The 22357-nt window shown below is 37.5% G+C and overlaps 1 protein-coding gene across 1 annotated transcript in view; it reads right to left on the bottom strand.

Annotated features, from left to right (window-relative positions):
- Positions 1-737: 737 nt before the first annotated feature.
- Positions 738-22357, bottom strand: part of gabra3 (gamma-aminobutyric acid type A receptor subunit alpha3) — a 79352-nt gene continuing 57732 nt past the window's right edge. The window contains exons 5-11 of the mRNA XM_088440408.1: positions 19015-19235; positions 17334-17416; positions 16923-17066; positions 14888-15040; positions 12467-12672; positions 1439-1477; positions 738-1299 (exon numbers count right to left, since the gene is read on the bottom strand). Of these exons, the coding sequence (XP_088296534.1) occupies positions 976-1299; positions 1439-1477; positions 12467-12672; positions 14888-15040; positions 16923-17066; positions 17334-17416; positions 19015-19235 (1170 nt within the window). The 3' untranslated portion in view covers positions 738-975. The remainder of the gene's footprint in view (positions 1300-1438; positions 1478-12466; positions 12673-14887; positions 15041-16922; positions 17067-17333; positions 17417-19014; positions 19236-22357) is intronic.

The raw sequence follows: 22357 nt of genomic DNA, 5'->3' as shown, positions 1-22357 counted from the left end.
TCAACTTGTTTTTCCTTTTTAAAAACATTTGATTCCAAACTACAGACAGAATGGAGGTTATTCAAGTAATATGTTCATATGTTCACTAAAATACTCTAGCAATTAAACAAAGGGAGACAGAAGAAGATGCTACCTAAGTATTGATTTCGAGTTTGGAGTGCTATTTAACTCTGCAGTATTCTGTTGGCGTTATCTTGAAAATATCCTTCCATCCATTTTCTATGAATATGTTGGGACTAAACATGTAGGCAGGTTCAGTCCGTTGAAGAGAGGATGTGGCAGTTGGCAGGCATTAAAAGAAAAAGAAAAAAAAAACTTCCAGATACCATCTTTCTGCGTAAATATCTGATGTTATGACTGATGTTTTTTTTTGTTTTTATTTTGCTCTAATGTTTGCTGCTGCGGCTTATAGTCCGGAAAATATGGTACATAGCATATGTATATATGTATATAATATATGTTTTATGTGTTTCTGTACATACATTAAGTGGTACCTTAACTTACAATTTGTTGTTGTTCTGTGACCAAGCTTATAGTTCAATTTATTCATATTCGAAAGCAATTCCCCTCATCAAAATTTATTTCAGTGACCAATCCATTTCAGACCTTCAAAGAACTTTTCTTGTGCAATATTATAGTATCGCACACTATATTGTATGTATAATACATCAATAAAATATAATGTAAGTAAATAAACATTTTTTTGAACTGTAATTACTGTGAGGACTGTAGTTTTGTTGAATGGGGCATTTTATGGGCGTGGCCTGAAACTTTCCCTCGCAACGCCGAGGAATCTAAATATTCCAAATTAAGGGTAGTTGAAAGTTCGGTACCACTGTCCATGTATGCACAGGCACATGCGCTGACACACACACACACACGCGTCCACACATTTACATAAAGATGTTCATGGCTTCCAGCACACCTGTCTATCCTTCATAGTTAAACCCATTCAAGAATGACTTTTGCTCAAATTCAGTTGAGGTTGTTTGCCTCTATGATGGCGGGCTTTCTGTTGACATATGTGGCCCAGTAACCCAAGTTGAAGATGAAGAAGAGGATAGGGAAAATGATGCGTGAAATCTTGTCCACTTTGCTGACTCGGTTGTAAGACTTCTTGGCTTCTGTGTAGGGATCGTCCATTTTATGGAGATAGGAGTGTTTGGCCGACGCCCCGGTACCGGCGCTCTTAGAAATGGTTGTTAAACCTTGGTCTTTTGCTACGTTGATGGCGTAGGTTGTTCCAACAATGTTGAAAGTGTTGTTTGCCTTTTTGGAGAGAGTTGCAGATTCTCTTCTCTGAAAAGAAGAGAAGGCAGCGAAAGTTGTCAGGAGAAAAGGCAGCAGACTCCACAATACTTCCATTTGAACTCATAAAGAGGAAATAGAAGCAACACCACGAGACACGACACACACAATAGCAAAACAAAAGCCTAACCATATCGTTAATCCTGGCCATGTTAGCCTGAAACGGTTCCTGAAAAGAAAAGTAGAAAAGAAAAAAAGTTTACCAATTAAAAAAATTACCCAATTTACATGCTCTATTCATCAAGTCTAGCTTGTACATTTTACACGATTGTCACTGAAATCTGCATCGGACAAAGTTTGATTGCAGAAAAAAAGAGATCATAACCATAATATTAATCTGTGAGATGTTTGAAAAAAGGCTGAAATTAGAAAAAAAAAAAAAAAAAAAACATGTGTGTTGGCTGGCGTGTGATATTGCCATCAGCTGCGGCATAGAGCGCAATTGGAAAAAAAAGGAAAAAAAAACAATGCCCCTAGTCATGTCAGACAAATCAATGAAAGCAGCTGGGCTTCTTCAGGCAAATAAGTCACGATAAAAACAAACATGGCACAGGCTATATGACTATATGATAGAAGCTGACTTCTTTGTACTCCTACAGAAAAAAAAAAACATTAGCAGTCTCTGCTGAAAGAAAGCTTCAGAATGTCATGCTGAATTTGCACAGTTTTACAAAACCTTAGCATAAGATGATTTCATAATCCTGGCAGCCTAAAAACAGGCCGTGCACACAGTCAGTGTGGGAGAACAAGTAGGGCAGCAAGATTGATCACAGTGCAAGTTTTACTTTTCTGTAATATGTGTGTGGGATGCTGTCGGTTTTTGCTGCATGGTGGGGACCAAAATATAGGTTTTACTTCTTTTGTGGGGACCTCCTGCAGGGTGAGGGTTAGGCAATCTGTTAGGGGCTAGGAAATGCATTATGACAGTGGGATGTCTCCACTGTGATAGAAAGTCACCCTCGTGTGTTTGCCCTTGGTTTTTGCTACACGTCGAGGACCGAATCTCAGCTTTTACTGTCTTTGCGGGGACCTCCTGCACTTGTGGGGAGCATTTTGGTGAACCTCACACGTTCAGACATCTTTTTGAGCGTCAAGACTTGATTTTGAGAGTTTAGGTTTGGATTGGATTTTGGTTGAGCTTAGGGTAAATATTAGGTAGTTAAGGTTAGGGTTAGGGCCTAGGAAATGCATGAGGGTAATGGGATGTCCCCACTATGATAGACGAACCCCCTTATGTGTGTGTGTGCATGTGAGAGTCAAAATGTCCTTGCAACTCACACTCACGAGATTTTCAATTGAGGATCGTCTTTTTTGTGCCTTAACATTAAGAAAATGTCAGCCCTAACTGAATTTAATTCCCTCTCAAGGCAATTGTACCTTTGTTCAAAAGAGTCAAGTGTAACACATGCATTTTGTGTGAACACAGAAATCACAGAAAAATAATAATTGTGCACTATTAATGTCTCCCGAACATAATTAGAACATTTTAACACAAACGATAACACTGTCCATCTATCTATTAATCTATCCATACATACATCATTGTGCAATTACCAGTGGTAAGTTTATTACAGCCAATAATTTAGACAATATGTTTAATACACAAGCAGAAACAAGGCATTATTATTAATATTGCATTTGTGAAATATGAAATTGAGCAGCAACTTGCTCCATTTTTATCCATCTCAACAGGCGGCCATTTTGCGAAGTGTTGTCGACTAAAAACGCCATCGCGGTTTCTCACGGCTCAAATGTTTTCTTTATGAAACGTGCTTTGTACCCCCACTTTCGATTCTGATTAATATTGTGTTTGCGGAGTAAGCAGGAAAATCCATTCATTTTTGCCACTTGTTGTTGACTGAAAATGACAACACAGTTGCTCACAGCTCAACTTATTTCTGAATTTGCTCATGTGATGCTGACAAGCTGAGCCCTGAGCAACTGTGATGTCATTTTCAGTCAACAAGAGCTGGCAAAAAGGTCACTCAGAGGTCGACAAAATATTGGGTTTGACATCCTTTAATGTTACTCAATGAGGCATTACACTTTCATCATTGCCTGTTTAAATGTTTTGTTTTCCACATGAACTCTTAATGCTAGTAAACTGGTTTTAAACCACAAAAGGTTACATACCTTAAAACATTCCTGTACAGTTAATACTGTGCAATGGCAACGGGTAGGGCTCGGATGGTAACCATTGATTTTATTATTGAATCAATTGGAGGTCAAACGGCGACCTTGAATTGATTTGTGTTTTACTATAATTCACTGCATGGAGTGCTGAATGAATTATTCCACCTAATCAGAATATTTACATCTTTCTTTACAAGTATGTACTAAATATAAAATATTTATAACGTGGCAGGTGTGGAATGCACGGGTAATGATGCATTACTACTGCTATGTAGGATTATAGCCCCTTTTTTATGCAACTATTTAATGTTAATAGCATGTAATAAATTTGTCAGTATAGTATGTGTGTTCTAACTATAACAGATGGCAACCGAAATAGAGAAACTAATGTACCACCAAACTAGGCGGCCATTAAACTCACAACTTTCCTCCCCATGCTTGCCTTTTGTAAACGAAAATCGAGGATATGTTGGTGTTACAGTGCTCCCTATTTTTATGTCTACTTTGAGGCCGCAGCTTAAATTTTTGCTCTACTTTTTCAGCTTCATTTGACTTTCCTTCCTTCCCACTCCCTTCACTCCATCTTTTTAATTAGCATAACTAATGTCCCCTGTTTCCGTTGCTGATTGCTTCATGGTGGATGTCTTTATGCAGTTTCATCACTGAATGTTTGGTTTAGTGTCATGGTTTGTTGGGTGGTGGGTTTATTTTGAGGGGTTCTGTTTCTGTTTACGTTTATAGTTCCGGTTTCTGCCCCTGTCGCGTCTGCCTGCGTTAGTTTTGATTTAGTCCACCTGTCTGTTACCTGCGCCTCGTGTCCTCCAATCTGCTCCCTTTGCCTGTTGTCCCTGCCCAGCTGCCATGTGTTAGTTTGATTAGTTTGTGAATGTATTTAAGCCTAGTGTCTGTTACAGCCCGTGTCGGATCATTGTCTCTGTCACGTCATGTCATATTGTCTCTATCGTATTGTCTCGTAGTCCCGTCTTGCCCCGAGTCCCTCAGCTCCGTGTTTTCCTGCCAGCCTGTCCATAGTGTTTTGCTTTCTGTTTTGCCAGCCTGCCTGCGCCCTTAGTTCGAGTTTTTTGCCGTCCTGTTTTTCTCGCTTTTGTTCCGTTCGTTTATAAATAAATGGATTTAATCAACCCCCTGTCCCGACGCTCCCCTGCTTTTGGGTCCTCCTCCTCTGCAACCATGCCGGCCTCCTCAACCGCCGTACTCCCCCGTGACAGTTTAGACTCAACACTTGTTATTGGTGTGGACTCGAAAATATAATGTGAAATGCACAATGCAGCCGTTGTTTTGCTGCCATGAAAAACTAAAATCAAATTTTCATATTAAAAAAAAAAATTCTAAAGTTTTTTTATTTTAAGAATATCCAACCTATGGCCGGGGGCCATTTGTGGCCTGCAGTCCATTCTTATGTGGTCCCCAAAAATGACATTTGCTGATAATATATTTTTTTGTTTATATTTATAGGGCTTTTCGTAACACGCAAAGATAAAAATCGACTATTTACAAGTAAGCTAGCAAAATCATTTCTCTTGATAACACCGTGGTGAAAAAGATCAAGAATAATGGAGCAATAATAATAGGGAAAAAAAAAGTTTTTTTTTCTCCGTTGTAAAGTACAAATCGTGATAAGTAATTTCAGGTAATTTCTTTGTAAATGGTAATCTTACGTCCTTTGATTTGTCTTTTCAAGTTCTGAGTTGTTCTGTTTCTCTTCCCCTCATATCAGTGTCTTGTCAGTTTGATTGCGCCCACCTGTCCTCGTGTTGGCCAATCAACTCCCTCTTCCAATTGTTTCTTGTTCAGATGATCCTTGTTATCTCATTAGTTTTTAGTGTATTTAGTTTCCTGTTTTCTTTCAGCTCTTGTGGGGTCATTGTCACTGTCAAGTTGTCGTATGTCTGTGTAGCTACTCGTTCTTCATCTTCCTTGTGACGACGTTTATTTTATTGCAGCCTTCAACTTTGTTTATTTATTTATTTTTTTCACATTTGTATTAAATTAAGATTTTCAAGCACTTCCCATCCGTCTGCCTCCCCGCTTCTGGGTCCACACCCTCTCTCACCATGTTCGGTCGCAACAAAAACTGTAGTATAGTCTATAAACAATATAAAATTGCTTGATTGATTTTACTGTGCTTGATAATGAAAAACTAAAAATAAAATGAAAGTGGCTCACATTTCTATTGGGGTACTAAGTGGCGGGTACTCTGAGTAAGGCACTTTATGCAATGCGGCGAGTTTATTGGTCGACAGAAAATTGCTTGATGTAATTAACAATGCTGGAAGTCTTCTTTATGTCCTCAGCTTAATGTGTCATGTTTTTCTTTATTGTTGTATTAATTACTGTCCCACTGGGAAGAGGCCATGTTATTTACATAGTTGACACAGCTATTGACATCCACAGTATGGGATTTACCGTTCTAAACTCTACTGTGGCAAATGGCTGTTAACAATACTATCAGCAGTAGCCATCACAATAACTTTGAACAGACTTTTTTTTCACGCTCCATTTTCTACTGCAATAATGTTTAATACAATAAAGCCATTTGATGCAATGGAAAACAGGCTTTGCTTTCGCCACGAGAAGTGTCATTGCACATTCATGACACCAGGTGGAGTAGTGTCCCTTCTCTTTGTCAAAATGTGCGAAGGGAGAAACTTTTTTACTGCTGTCAACATTTAAAAAAAAAAAAAATCACATTATTGATTGATGTGACTTCGAAAAAAGACAAAATCTTTTTTTTTTTTTTTTTTTTTTTAGGTTTAAATATTTGTGAGATTGCTCCTGGGTTAATTTCCTATTAATTTACATTTATTATTTATTGATTTACATTATTTTTTTTTGAACATCAAATTGCTCAGTCCTTTCTAGTTTAAATAAGGGTTGACTGTTTTTTTATTTCAGGCACCTTGATGCAGTTTGATGCGCACTTGAAGTTATTTTTTTATGTTGCAGAATAATCTGTAACCTGTATAAACCCTGTAAAAAGTAAAGTTAACATTTGCTGAAAATCGATTTATATTGCTTTTTCTTTTGTTAATGTTAAATGGATAAAAATTTAAGTACTCTTATACAATTTTTATTTATAATTATTTTATTTTTAGTCTCTGTGGGGAGTAGGAGGGCATGAAATGTTTTCTCTTTCTTGGGGGGGGCTTGGGTTTAAAAACATGAGAGGCACTGCAATAGAGTGAGGAGGCCTAGAGGTGTCTAACAAGTCAATTTGTACAAGAAGACAAAAGTCACATCAATGGCCTCTAGATAACCAAGGTCTTTTCCATGACATTGACTCTGTTACACCTAAAAGCACCGCAGTGTCTTTTTTTGTATCGCATAGATGGCTTACTCAGCAGCAAACCTAATGGCTACAGTATATGACCCTAATCGAAGATAACTGAAAGTCTATGGCAGTAGGAATGTTTTTTGCTCAATAAACTAGCAGACAAGCCAGACAGTCCTTTTTTTTTTTTTTGCTTCTAAAAAGCACCATAGTCATCGGCTCAATTTATAAAGTATATTAAATTAAATTGGTAGATCCATATTTTCAGACAAAGATACTTAAATACTTTTTTGGGGTGTGACTAGGTATCCTCGGGGAGGTTGTGTCACTTAATGTCAAGATGTTCAAAACTATTTGTGCAGACATGTTAAGACTGAGCCCTGAGATAGTCTGACCTTCTTTATGTTTGGAGATGACGTGTTGACAATTTTGATAGCCTCAAGTATTTGTGCACAAGTGTGAATTGTGCCATTAATTTGGGATATTTTAGGCTATTGGAACTCTGGTAGCTCCGTGACATTTTTTGTTTTATAACTAACTTGTTTTTTGTTGTTTTTTTTTGTTTTTATCAAGTCATGTTTATCATTTCTGTTCAAGTAAAACATCAAAAACTCCTACTATGGCTCTTATTTATGCATCAAAATAAAGCTTTTTATGGCATAAAAAATAAGGGTTTATCAAAACAACTAACTGATTATTAAAGTAATTTGATTATTGTTTTTGGTAATCGCTTCCTCATTTAAAATTGTACAAATCCTCAGAATTTCAGCCTCTAAATAGTAAATATTTTCTTAATAATTGATTTGTAATCATTGTTTTAAATCAAAATAATATATTTACGGACTTTGGAAAACAGTTATTTAAAGTTAGAGTGGGTAAACAATTACTTTTTAAGCCTATTTTCTGACAGTTCACAGATCCAAACTAGTAATTTATTTATTTAATAAAAGAACAGAGAAAAAATGTTTGCTTTTGTTTTGTCCTCCGTCAATTAGAGGAAATGTTCTGTTTTTGAATTAAGGAGTGGAAATTAATATTCAGGGAAATAATTTGAAAAATCGACAAAATAATCAACAGATGAATCCAAAGCTAACAACTAGTAGTTGCAGCCCTAATAAAGTTACATATTGTGGAAACATTTATACTGTAGTGTAGCCCATTTAATGAACTCATTCAATGTCATTAATGACTATAGACGTAAAAAAATATGTTTTTACTGAGGTAGGAATCGATAAGTTAATTTATTGACTGGCAGCCCAGTAATTTATTATTATTATTATTATTATTATTAGTTTTTTAATGTCTATAGTCGTCATTGGCATTGAATGAGTTAATTGCTTGGCTACTTTTGATTTTTTTTTTTTTTTACTTTAAATTAAGTATTGGACGAATGATAATAGAATTGCAGTTTTAATAAATGTATTCCCTGTATAGATCTAGTATGACTGCACAGAGCAAGGCCTTAAAGCTAAGTTGATATGAATGTTATATTTAAGAACATGCCCTGTTTTTAACCCCAACAAGTACATTAAGGTTGAACTAAATAAGAGATAAATTACAACAATTGAAACCGTTTGAACCGCAAAGGAGACAGACACATTACAATTTCTTCTGCTTTCACTTTTTGTGGATACCGTGTATTATAATGTCAAGGTTATTCCTGTAGAATGGCAGTATAGAGAAGGATGCGTAGCAAAAAAGGATTGGGTGAAATAACGTTTGCCGCCAACTCACTGAAGCAGTCACAAGCATCGGTGTCTTCCTCAGCCTTGCGACATCCCAAGGCGTAAAAGTGAGACTAGCTTCAAGTTGACATCCCCAATGCACAACGGCCAAATGCTCCTTCAACTCTGATGAATACCGAGCTGCTTTTTGAACAAAGAATTCACATACTTCCATCTTGCCATATTACACCGTCAGCTGGCTTGAGGTGAGCTAATTAGCCCGTTGGTTAAACAGATTGTTTAGCGACCCAGAGGGAATTACATGCCGCAGAAGCCGTGTAACCTCCAAAGTAAATGAGTACACGCTGACTCCGCTACGGCTCACCATATCAGACCTAAAAAAGAAAGAGCCTGCGGGAAATGAAGTCATCATTTGGTTCCCTTGGCTGAAACTCCACTTCTGATGACTGAGGATGGTATTTTTTTTTTCCCCTTAGAGGCCCCCTTCTCTTGTTTATTTGTACTTTTTTAGAGAAGAGAAAAAAAAATCCATCGTCGGAGCATTTTGCTTTCCAGTAGTTTATTCTTGTTGGGGCATTAAAGACAAGTGTACCATGTCTACCGCTGTGACCCTGTTTTAGTTTATCATGACAACACCATTCTCAGCCACGAGTGCACAGACTTGTGCCATTGAGACAGAGCATAAGAAAGAAAACAAGAAACATCTCTCCACTCCCCCGTTATTTATCTCTGCTTCATTCATATGAACTCCAAAATGATTTTGCCTCTTGCTAACGTCTCATATCACCAAATGACAATCCAACAAAAACTGAGTCTAAACTGATGGGGTTAGAAAAATGACGTTAGCATCTTAGTGGGGGAAGAAATACACTCCCCTTCAAAAGTATTGGAACAATGGTGCCAATTACAGCGGGCCCCCGGTTTACGGCGTCCCTGGTTTACGTTTTTTTTCATGTTACGAAATGGAATACTAAGTAATACTAAGATATCAAGTAATGTATGAAACAAATGGCATTGCTACGCTTTTATTTTGAAATTACTCCCAGAAACAAGGCCAAGACACAACCTACTAGTTGCAGCATTGGATTGGACAACACTCTGTTCCTTTTTTTCTCTTCTTTTCGTTGAGATCAAGACAAACATGATGGACGAAGTTATCAAAAATGTTCGTAAGTGGTAAAGTTTTGATGAGTAAAAAAGTAGATGGACAATGATTCATATTTTGATGTCAAAAAATGATGCGTTTGATGGAGGATTTGAAAGTGTCATCCCTGTCAAAAATGATTCAGTTAGGATGCAGGGATGCAGGCAAACGAGAGCATTGTGTATGTATATATATACAGTCGGCCCCCGGCTTACGAGCACCCTGATTTACGAACAATTCGCCTTACGAGCGTGGATCAGGGAGATTTTAGTCCTCCGCTTACGAACAAACCTCTCGCCTTACGAGCATTCCGACAATCCAGCCATTGAGTATGTAGAAATGTTCTCGCTTAACTGCGTCAACAAATTCAACAGTTGCGTCATCCAAAATCATCGACAGATACTTGTGGCGGTAACGTGAACGCTATTGGTCTTACAACGTCACACTGACTGTCTCACTCACGGTGTCTAAATATAATTACCATTTAAGTGTAGTGTTTGTACAGCTAAAGGGAAAAACAGCTGACATGAAATTAAATGTGCCGATTGCAGGACAAAGAATTGTCATTGGTTTAAATGTGTGTTTTTTTTTTAAATTAATTGTCAATACATTCCAACCATTTAAAAAAAAAGTGTGAATAATTATCAGTCAGTCAAGGAGACGCCAATATGCTATTGGTCGATTAAGGTCACCCGGTCTCACTCACGGAGATGCTATTGGCCGGCGTCACACGTCAATCACAGAAATGCCGATATGCTATTGGCCGAACGCCTTTATCTAGCTTGATGGGACAGGATGGAAGGAAGGAGAGAAAATTAGTGAAAAACGGAATGTTTTGAAGACTTTGCAAACTTTATCTGTTAGACATAGCTTCTAAAATTACTAGCAGCGGTAAAGGAAGAAATAAAGAGGATGATGTTTTAGTATCTCCGTGATTTGCACCCTGACTGAAAGAGTTACTGTAACACTGTAAGAACAATAGCATACCTACGTCGCCGCGTTGAGTCCGAGCGTTCATCTATTCTCTATTCCGGGTGATATTACGGTACCATCTAGTAGATGCTTGACGTATCTGCTAGTAATGTTAGTGGAGCGATTTCCCGACGTGCTTTGAGGCAGCGCCACTGTTGCAATACTGTGAGCTGAACCGAACAGTAAATTGGTGTTCGAGCAAATTACAATTGTGGTGCCTTGTTAATACAGCACACACAAACCCTCCCCTCCACCACCACCCATCTCAATTCACGTCGGGAAAAACAGCTACATGAAATTAAGTTTGCCGATTGCAGTACAAAGAATCGTCACAAGTTTAAACGTGTTTTAATCAATAAGATGTCAATACATTCCAACCGTTTAAAAAAAACGTGCCAATAAGTATCAGTCAGTCAAGGAGACGCCAATATGCTATTGGTCGATTAAGGTCACCCGGTCTCACTCACGGAGATGCTATTGGCCGGCGTCACACGTCAATCACAGAAGTGCCGATATGCTATTGGCCGAACGCCTTTATCTAGCTTGATGGCACAGCTGGTTGGGATGGAAGGAAGTAGAGAAAACCCTGACTGAAAAAGTTACTGTGACACTGTAAGACCAATAGCATATCTTCTTTACTGTGTTGACTTCTGCTTATCTCAGCTCAAGTCACGTCTTTTCAAAGGTAAAAGTCATTTTTCCTTTGAATTTGTTAATTAATGCAACTGTATAGTAGATTATGTCACTCGATATCATTTTATGTACACAACGTGATGTTTAATTTAAGGCTTCTGCGCGCGTTGCACGCATTCACGAATTAACATGGGTTTGGATTGCCCGCTATACGAGCAATTCGAGATACGAGCGTAGCCGCTGAACGGATTAAGTTCGTAACCCGGGGGCCCACTGTGTATATATATATATATATTCCAGTCCTTGAGGGCCGGTATCCTGCATGTTTTATGATTTTCTCACCCCACACGTCTGATTCAAATGATCGCGGCTTTACAGAAACAATTTCTGCATTGCAGGTGGCGTATGTACATAAGACACTCCGGTGTCATTCATGCTACAGGAAATTACAGCTGCCTAGTGGTCCCATGCTAGTTTTTTATATTTTCCCCTATTCAAGGCAATAATACATTATATGAAGCTCAACAAAAGTGAGGCCAGTATGTTAAAGAGTATTGCATTGAGTTGAAACATATTTAGATTTATCTTTTTGCATCCACATTATAGCTTTTCCATTCCATCCTAAATCAGCTGAAGCATAAAAGCAATATTTCCAGCAAAATGGTCTCCAGCTCTATATTTCAACTTTCTTGTGCTGATCCAATTTTTTCTGGTCTTCCCTTCTCATAAACACACAAAAAATGCAAACTATTGACAAATCTGTGTGTGAAACTAATATTGGCCTCCAGGGATTCATTTAAATGCACTCTCACTTTTTTAGTCAGTGTACCGTGTTTTTTTTTTTTTTTTTTTTAATGAGCATTCTGTACTGCAAGATGCTGTCTCATCTTGACAGAATGGGTTTACACTGACTAAAATGGGCCTTGAACATATGCTGCCACCCTAAATTGGGGCTAGTATCTTTGGGAGTTTACCTCTGTTTCTGCTCTCCCTGTTCCGCCCTAGTGTCCTTGTTCCATTTGGCTGTTAATGAATAAATAAAAACTCCTTTACAGAGTAGTCTGGGTTACTTCAAGGGATAGCTCAGACTTTCCAATTTACCCTTGCTCATCCACCAGTGTAATGTTACAACATTCTTAGCAGCTCTTGGAGTGTTTTCAACAAAAACATGAAGGTAAACGATGGGGAGGAGTCGAGACGGAAATAATGAGTGGATCCAGAGAGGAGAGCGAACTAAATTCTGTGATTTTGTTCATAGTCATCAAATGTATGTGCAAAAATCAAACGGTAATCACTCACCCTGACTTCCATGCCCTCTTTTTTCCCATCCCACGCCCAGCTGCGCTTGGTGAAGTAGTTGACTGTGGCAAACTCAATCAAAGCCGAGAAGACAAAGGCATAGCACACTGCCATGAACCAGTCCATGGCTGTGGCATAGGCAACTTTAGGGAGGGAGTTGCGGGCACTGATGCTTAGGGTCGTCATGGTGAGGACAGTTGTGACCCCTGAGGATACAATCAAAACATGAGATAGAAGACACTGCATTTGCATCATTCATTCGTATCACCAACATTTTAGATGCTTATACAGTAAAAAGTTAACAATGCTGTGATTTAATTCTCTAATATGCTTAAGAAAAAACAATATACTTTTATATTTTATTAGGGGGGGGCGTATGACCCTGGGGCTCAGTTTTTTTGTTTGTTTGTTTTTTTTGTGTGTAAAGTGTAATTGCAAATTAATGGCACCGGGTGGTGCAGTGGCACTCTCAGTCAAAGTCTGTGTGAGAGTTAAAAACTTTAAATTGCCATCAGCAACAGTTTTTTTCTAAATCACATCGAATATTAATTTGATTTGGAAAATAATCAGCACCGTGTTTTTTTATACTTTTTTACGATATTGCTTCCAGATCAATTTACATTTATTATTATTTATTGATTTTATGGTTTTTTTCAGGGTCAAATGGTTCATTTGGTCAAAAATGTTTCTAATTCCAATGAGGATTGACTTTTTTTTATTTCAAGCACTTTGATGCACTTTGTCTATTTTTCAGTTTCAGACTAACCTGTAACCTGTATAAACTCTGTAAAACGTAAACATTTGTTGAACACTGATTTATATTGCTTTTTTCCTTTATTATTTTAAAAAAGGATACAATTCAAGGCATACTTAAACCATTTTAATCCATAATGATCTTATTTATAGCTATTGCAGCCAGTGGGGCAATAAAAAAATTGAGGAGCACTGGCCTAGAGATGCTACATGTCCACATATGGTAGAATTGATGGAGACCAATCAATTAGTCAAAGTCCTCACAGCCTTCACTCAGAATTACTTGTCTAAGATTGTTCTCCTGTTCAACTAGATTTTGTTTTCCCCTTCGCCCGTTCTGCTGGTGATGTCTCCGAATGTTCTCGTCAGTCTTTGTCCCCCTGTGGCAAACCGTCAGTTCTCTCCAGCCATTCATGTCTCATCTTGGTGTGTCTTGTATTGCCATTCTGTATTATTTATTCCCTATTTTTTTTTTTTTTTTTAAGTTTCAGACCATTGTACTATACCACATGTCTTGCTGCTTGTTGCCTGTCGTGGTGAGCTCCCCTGCTTATTTTATCAATCAATACCCTGTTTTTTGGACTGTAAATTAGTGCTGCCGTGACATAAGAAAAAAATTAGAGATGAATCATTCAGATATTAATTAATCTCATTTTAGATTCTGAGAACAACACTCAACCAGTTTTTTTAGACACATTGTTTTATTGTGGCATATCAAAAGAATAATATACCGCTATAATTGAGACTATCGGGATGAATGGTGATGATTTATTTTGTCAGTTGCAAAATAATTACAAATTAACATTAAAATGAAATATTATCCATCATGTCCGTCCCAGACTCACTCAAATGGGGTGTTCTCGAGTTTAGTTTGGCAAAGAACTTTCCTATGGCTTACTAAACAGCGTTTGCTGTGGCTGGAGTCATAACTGGGTGCTTTACATTTATGTGGCAGGCTAAACACTAAATGCATATCACTCTACTTTACCTTTTATCGCAGGTATCGTTGGGGCTTTTTTTAATTATTTATACCATGCTCTTCCATTTTTATGTCTTGTGTCTGCCTCTAACCCTGCCCTCCCACCCACAAAAGCAGCCTATCAGGCTATGCCGAGCACACTGACAGCCAATCAGTTTCCGCTCAAGGATGTGATTGACATTTGTTTTCCAACCCCCAAAATCTCAATCGCAAAATGCCTGATGCATAACAATGAATCTAATCAGCATCCAGAAGGCATAATGTTAACAATTAAAAAAAAAAAAGAACTATGACTGTAATTAATTGCTTACAACGAATCTGTTAATCTGACACCCCAACTATTAATTGGAAGTTTTGTTTGCGTTTGGGAAAAATACAGCATATTTATACAACATAAACAGGAATGTATTAGTCGCAGCACAATAGCTCAAAGTAGAGAACTTGGACTAGCTAATCTTTGCGTCTGGCACAGTGATGACAATGTTTCGATTAGATGAAATTGATTAGCTGGATGTGCCTGCATAATCAAATGAGATCAATGCTACCTATTAAATGAAATAATCTCTGCACATTTGTTTTGCTCTTACCTCCCTCTTTAAAAAGCCCCATACTCACCCGGTCATCAGCCTCTCAGACTTCAGTTATTATTTAGTGCATTCTGGGTCGCATAAAAACAAAATGGCACTTACCGAATACGGTGCGTGCAGGAACTGACTCTCTGTTTAACCAGAAGGACACCTGTGAAAGTATGACTGTCATGATGCAGGGAAGGTAGGTTTGGATCACAAAATATCCAATTTTCCTTTTCAAATGGAAATACGTTGTCATCACTACATATTCCCCTGAGAAGAGAGAGGGGGAAAAAAAAAACAAAGGGAGACATAGCAGGTCATCATTGGAGCTGTTAAATGACAAAGCTGGACAGCACAGGCCGACAATCTGATTCATTAATGCTGGAACATTTCTGCATTTTCAATTAAGTATATTAATACTGCGGTTGCCATAGCATTCACACTTCACTATTTCCCTGTTTAGCCCTTAACAACTCCGGCTTCCTTTTTTTTCAGAGCCTTGTTTCTTTCAACGCTTTGCTCGGCCCGCGCAATGCTTATTAAAGAAATCATTTACCATCCGCCTTCAAGTCGGCATTTCATAGCAACACATTTGTTATTTCAACGGGCCTTTGCACTTTTGTGTAGATTACCTTCAAACCACCACACAGCACAACAATAACGATAATCTCAAACAAAGTGTTCTCAGTAGAGTTTCTGACCACATAAGTACACATTTTGGCTTCAATGAAAACAGGCCAGAGGGCACCGCAAAGAAAGTACTTTCATTGTTAGTTTGGTCTCAAAGCGCGAGTGAAAACTGCCACAGCTCTGTGACCCAGTGACTTGCCTCCTGAGAGTCACAAGCAGCAAAAAGCTTTACTTTTTAAAAGCAGCAGTCTTTTCCGCTTCCATCCCTCCAATTTCTCTACCGATTATCTGAATTATTGACCTCAGCCTGAGAAACCGCAATCTTCGATCACAACACAATTAAATAGTACAGTAATCCATTTAAACTTTTCCTCCCACCTAAAAGGTCTTTCTAAACTTTAGTCTAGTGCTGCAGCTAGTGAGTAATTTTGGTATTTGGACATCCTACAGAAAATTTGAATTCAATATGTAGTATTAAAAAAAAATTTTTTTTTCTTTTTTGTTTGGTAAAAAATAATGATAAATACTGAAGACCGAAGAGCATATTTCCTCTCAAATAGGAATGAGTAATTTTTACATTTTTGATGAACAATGACGTTCCGAGGATAACGATATGCAGTATGAATGTTCTGGGCAACATTATGCCTTTTATTTGCTCTAATGTGGTTGTTCACTTTAGAGCGTGATATATAATATTTTCTGTAGCATGAATTCCTTATTTGCAGTATTTACTTGGTGCCGTAAAGTAAATTAAGTACAATATTTCAATCTGTTTTTTGTTTTACTTGACTGAACTTTCACTTTATGCCTGGTCAGTTCTTGAATATTATCTAGTGGTCATTGATGTTTTTGCCATGTCTGTCTGTTTTGGGTGCGGCAAAGGTTTTTAAACCCTGGCCAAAATGCTTATAAATATTATATAAAAGGTTTTGTTGATGCACTATAAACAGTACACAAGTAAATGTCATAAATGAACATGTTATTTAAATAGACATATTGCCTCATGCAGTGATCGGCTCTTTCATTGGTTATTTTTTAATTGGCTGATTGGTGATTGTGATTGGCCCAAAAATCTATGATCCTGATTGTTTAAAGTCTAGTTCAGAGTTCTGAGTTTTGAAGCAGGACCCTGATTCTATTGAAAAGTGCTTTTTACTGCTTACAGCGTCCAACATGATAAAAATAATTTTGCTGTTCTGCAGCAGCTGTCAGGGCTGAGAAAAATTGCACACAGCATTAGACGGAAATATGGATTGATTTTTGGATCATACAAGGAAAGTAGGATTTATTTTCCAACAGTGCAATTCATCCTTGTGTCGAAGATGTGCACAGTTGTTTTGAATGGGGCATACCTCAGATTTCACAAATGATCCCCCGTGCTAATGTGTTCAGATGATAAAAATAATAGACGAAATGTATGCTTTTTTTTAAAATTTCAAGCCACTAACCAAAAAAAAAAAAAAATATATATATTTTTTGCACAGTGCTTATCTATATTATTTGTTGTCTCTTGGCATTGTACCTGTACTGGAACTTATGGTTTCTTTGCCAATAACATGCCCCAGTAGGTCATACTGGTTGAGCCTGGACCCGTCCTCCGCCACAGAAACGGAGCGCTCGTCTTCTTGAGTCCAGAGGTAAATCACCTCATTGTTGGTGTACGCATCTGGGAAGCAGTAGGCGCCAAACATGGATTAGAAGTCATCAACTGAGGCAGCTTTATTTCTTGTCGATAGTGATAATTCTTTTACTGAAAGTCTAAGAATACGGTACGTCTTTCTTTTATTCCTGCTGGTTTTTATTATTTTTTACATATCCTTTTGAAACATATATAACAAAGTCATTTCGAGGATCATAAAAGACTGATGATTGACTGTAATTTTTTTACAAAATAACACCATTTAAAGTTTTATTTGCTGTTTGTGTTACTTACAGCTTCCAAATTTCAGGGGACAGGCGTGCGCATCCATGGGGAAATCCTCCAGGTGCATGGGGCATTCAGCATGAATGGTCAACCTAATAGGGTGAAAGGATAGGGGTGATGGCAAGGAGGGTGAGGTCAAGAAGTGTCCAGGAGATACACACTAGTCAAAACACAAGTCAAGAAACAACATCCACTGTGCATTTTTACAGTTACTTTCATTTGTTAACCCGCAGTTTAATGAGAATCAATATAAACGAGTCAATGAGCTATTGACTGATTACACACACTGGCAATACCTGGTTGGACTGCTGTGTCAGGATAAAAGGAATGTGTTTACGGAAGAATTCAAACACAAAAGTAAACAATACAGTGCTTTATTTAAAAGCGCCATCAAACATTGAACTGTAATCTAATGCTATAAACATCGAATGCCGCCTACCACCACGAGTTATTAGCATTTTACCAAATAATTCCATCAATGTTTCTCCATCCATCCATTTTCATTTGCCGCTTATCATCACTGGGGTTGCAGGCCAGTGCCTATCCCAGCCGTCAGACTCACAATCACACCTAAGGGCAATTTAGATTTTGTAATGTAGGAGGGGACTGGAGTACTCGGAGATGACTCTCACAAGCCCGGGGAGAAGATGCAAACTCCACACAGGAAGGCCTGGGCAATTTGGAATTGTACCCGGGACCTCTTAGCTGTGAGGCAGACGTGCTAAACAGTTTTCCACTGGGGGATTGTAAGGGCTGAACTGTTAATCTAAAATGAAGGATTTAAAAAAAAAAAAACCCTGAATCAGAGAGTGTTTTCAAAGTTCTGACAGATATAATGCTTTGTGGCTACTATTTCCTCTGTTGTGGGGGTGGTCTGGGTGGTCTGGATCATGACATGATAAATGAGGGATTACTGTACAGCAAGCATACACAGCACTGCACACTTTTTTTTGCCACCTATCAATGGTTACACTCAGAAAATCAGATAAACAGTTGCTACCTTAGAGCAAAAAATAATCCTATTCCTGCATCAACTCCTGCTGAGTTTGACTCTGTTTACTGGTGCTTTCCCTTTTATTTTTATTGAGTGAAGTCCTTTTTTTAATATGGGCAAATACTACAAGGACACATATTAAATTAACTGCTCTGGATTTTCATCAATATATTTATGTCAAGTTAAGTCAAATCAAAGTTTATTTATAAAGCAAAAGCAAGGGGTGACCTAAGTGCTGTATAAATACTAAAATACAAACAAATTAACAAGCACAAATATATCAATAAAAACAAAGTTAGAATAAAAGAGAAGGTAAAACAAACAGACGGAAAGTCCAGACAGTCCCTCTGGAAACAAATTTTAATCCTTGTGCAGTGTTTTGACCATTTTTGGCTCATTTTCTGCCACATCATTGTTGCAGTATTTTAGCCAATGGTTGTTTCACTTTTGGTAGTGTGATAACTACATGGAAGTGCATTGTTGAACTTTGAAATGTTGTTACCATCTGGGTGAAATTTCAGCTCCCTAGTGCTTTCTTTCCCTTTGATGTGAAATACCTTTGATGTAAAAGATCAAAGAATTGGACAAAATACTGCACAAGGGTCATTGATTGTCTGCCGCTGGATGACTTTTGATCTAAAATGATACCTGACATATTTGAGGGAACAGAATCCACATTGCCATTGTCTTTCTTACCTCATAGTGTAGAGAAGTGTACCGTTGTCAACGAGTCGCAGAAGTTTGTTTGGAGTTGTCATGTTGTGGGCTACAGACTTCTTTCCATTGTGGAAAAAGGTGTCAGGTGTCCAGATCTTACTGGCAAGGAGGTTGTTGAGGGGCAACACCTGCATGGGCCCGTCAAATTTCAGTCTCTCATCCCTCCAACTCTGCCGGAAAAATACATCGATGGTGTACTCCTGTGGGAAATAGAGTTTAAAGGTTTAATCTTAAGAAACATTTACTGAAGTGAGATCGCTGGGATGGCTTACTTCTTTGAAGGAAAAGAAACAACAAACCATAATATAGAGGCGGATACAGTTTTCCAAAATGAATGACTCTTATAACTAGGAGTATCAAATTAACGGACACATTATTATAAAGTAATGAGAATAAAGCAGAATAAAATGCCTTTACTGTCAATGTACACAGGGATACACTGAAATTTGAAGCGGTCCTCTAGTACATAATAAGAACTATAAATAGAGTATTTTATTCTGTTGTTAATCAGAGTGTTAATGATTAAGAAGTTTTGTTTAACACACTTTAACATATTTTTTAATCCTGAACTTTATGCTTTCTGTATGTGGATTAGATTTGTTTTTAAGCATCAGCATTGTTCTTATGCTTGAGTTTTTGGGGGTTGCAAAAAAAAAGGTCAATCACACCACTGGTTGGCTGTCATTTTGTTTGGCATAAGTGAAACCTGTTGCATGTAGGAGGGCAGAAAGAAGACGTGAAAATGGAGGAGCATGTGAGAGTTGCTCTGAGAATTTTACCTTTATAATTGCCCTGACAGCACTTTTGATAAATCAAAGGTAAATCGAAGCAGCTCAAAATTTAGCTCAAATTTAGCCTGCCACATCAATGCAAAGCATCACTTACAGGTCACAGCTAACGATAGCAAAAAAGATGCTAATATTGTGAGTCGTGGCAAAGCTTTTTGACGGACTAAACTCAAGAATTTGAGCAGGTCTGTAATGGAAAGTTTGGATATTATTTTATTTGAAAGAAAACAGCACCATTCCTCCTGATGATTGAAACTCAAGATTGCAGCCAGCAAAAGGTCCTAAATGCAGCAGAAAGTAATTGTATCTGCTGAAGAAAATACATGACTGAATTCATTTTTTTTTGTTGCATATCAATCTTTTCATCTGCCACAAAATCATAAAATATAAAACATGGTTCAGATTTTTGACAGAAATTTTCAGATACAATAAAAGAGATGAATATTACATTAATTAATTACAGATCCAATGTTCAAATAATACTTTTACCCAACTATGAGTTTCAATGCAATCATCACTATGGGCAGGCCACTACCAGAGTTGTTGCTGTGGCAACGGCAGAGCAACCATTGTGCTTTCGCCAACCAGGTGAAAATGATTTGAAAGCAGCAATTCTAACTTTAATCAAATGTACTTTATTAATTGTTACATACTCATGTGTGTACTCTAAAATGACTCCCACGTCCATTTCACACGATATATAATTGTAATATATATCTAATATAATATCTTTTGTCATTAGTAACTTTTTGAACAAATTATTGCGTGCTGGCCGATATATTTCCCTCCAAAATAAGAATAATGCAACTCATAGCCATTCAAATGAGAATGCATTTCAAATTCCATCTAAAGGCGTTGGTGTCCTGGCAACAGAGCTCCTCATTAGCCGTGTACAGCAGCTGCGCGGACTTGAGTGATCGATCATTTTGTTTTTCTGGTACACTCAAAGGCTTCTTGTGATGCGGAACTGACTGCTCCGTGGGTGAAAATCAAAAAAACTGTAATCATTTCCAAGTGGCTTCAAAACAAGGCCATCATCCTCAGCAGGGGGATTTAGAACGTCTGGTCTCAACACATTTAAAATAGTCTCTCCAAAGAGTGCAGAACGGCTGTTAATTGTTGTATTTGACCTTGTGCTGCCCTGCCAACTATCTTGAAATTATTATGAAGCTTTATCTAAAACACAGCATAATGCATACGTTAATTCGCCATTAAAAAAAAAACAGTAAAAAAGAACAGTGTGACAAATAGCCTTAAACCTGAATTTTTTTGTAAATTTTTATCCCAGGTTAATATGGGGACAATCACTTCATGTATAGCTATAAAAATGAGCGTAATCCATTTGCTATTATGCTAATCATATCAGATTGGATATGTGTTGTTTGCCCATTGCAAACAAATGATGGCTGCAGGCCAGCGAGAACAGATGAACGCACATTGACACCAGAGGGCAATTGTAATAATGACTCCTTCCCTCAAAAGACAAAAAAGCATTTCAAAAGACAAACTGATATCTCCTACCCAAGGGTTAAGATCGTGCATACCGATTGCAAGGGAGCACGGCGATTTATTGTACAACAAAATCTGAATTTTTGCAGTTCGTTTGTTTTTATGTTTTTTTTTATAACTCACTATTTAATATGAAGACTATATTTTTTTTTTAAATGATGACGCATAAATCTTGGGAAGAACATCCCCAAAAACATTTAAAGGGTGTCCAAACTTTTTTTGCCAACAGAGCAAGAGGTGGGTAGGATAAAAATGTGATGGGCAATAAATACATTTTAGCCTGATGTTCGTTTTTAAATGCAACACCTTTTAATAAGAACAAATTTTAGCTAACAATTCTGCCTTTCATATCCGACTAGTGTTTATTTACATTTGAAAGATTTTTTTTTTTTTTTTAAGATTCCAGACATTCAATCTCACGTAATTCTTTATTTTTATTTTTTTAAATGCTTGACTAAAAAAAGGCTAAAAAAAATGTCTGTTAAAAAATGAATTAAGACCTAAAGCAATCAATTACTTTGGCCAGTGAAGTACTAAAATATTCAATTACTTTTAGACTTTGGTACCTAATCATTTTTCAATCGTTTATAAAAAGTGCCAAAATAATAGGGTAATTTAGGTCACAGGTGTCAGATTCGGGTCCTCGAGGCCTGGTATCCCCCATGGTTTTGAACCTTCTCTCTCAAACACACCTGATTCAAATGATTAGGATCGTTTTCAAGCTTCTGCAGAGCTTGCTAATAAGCCAATAATTTGCAGCAGGTGTTGGGGAGAGCAAACCAGAAAATATGCAGGATACCGACCCTCGAGGACTGGAGTTCGGCACCTATGATTTGGGTAATTAAGTGCTAATTTATTACTTCAAGTAATTAAGTAATATATAACTTTAGTTAATTAAAGTGTCAATCAAATATCTATTCATCAATTTTCTTTAGCTGCTTATCCTCACAAGCATAACGGGCTTGCTAGTGCCTATCCCAGCAGAGTTTGGGAGGCATCCATCAAATATTTTAGTTTTTAAATTA

This window comes from Hippichthys cyanospilos, chromosome 18, assembly GCF_059441005.1.
Source record: "Hippichthys cyanospilos isolate Australia breed blue-spotted pipefish chromosome 18, RoL_Hcya_1.0, whole genome shotgun sequence".
In the NCBI taxonomy this organism is placed as follows: domain Eukaryota; kingdom Metazoa; phylum Chordata; class Actinopteri; order Syngnathiformes; family Syngnathidae; genus Hippichthys; species Hippichthys cyanospilos.
This window is presented reverse-complemented; position numbering and strand designations above follow the sequence as displayed.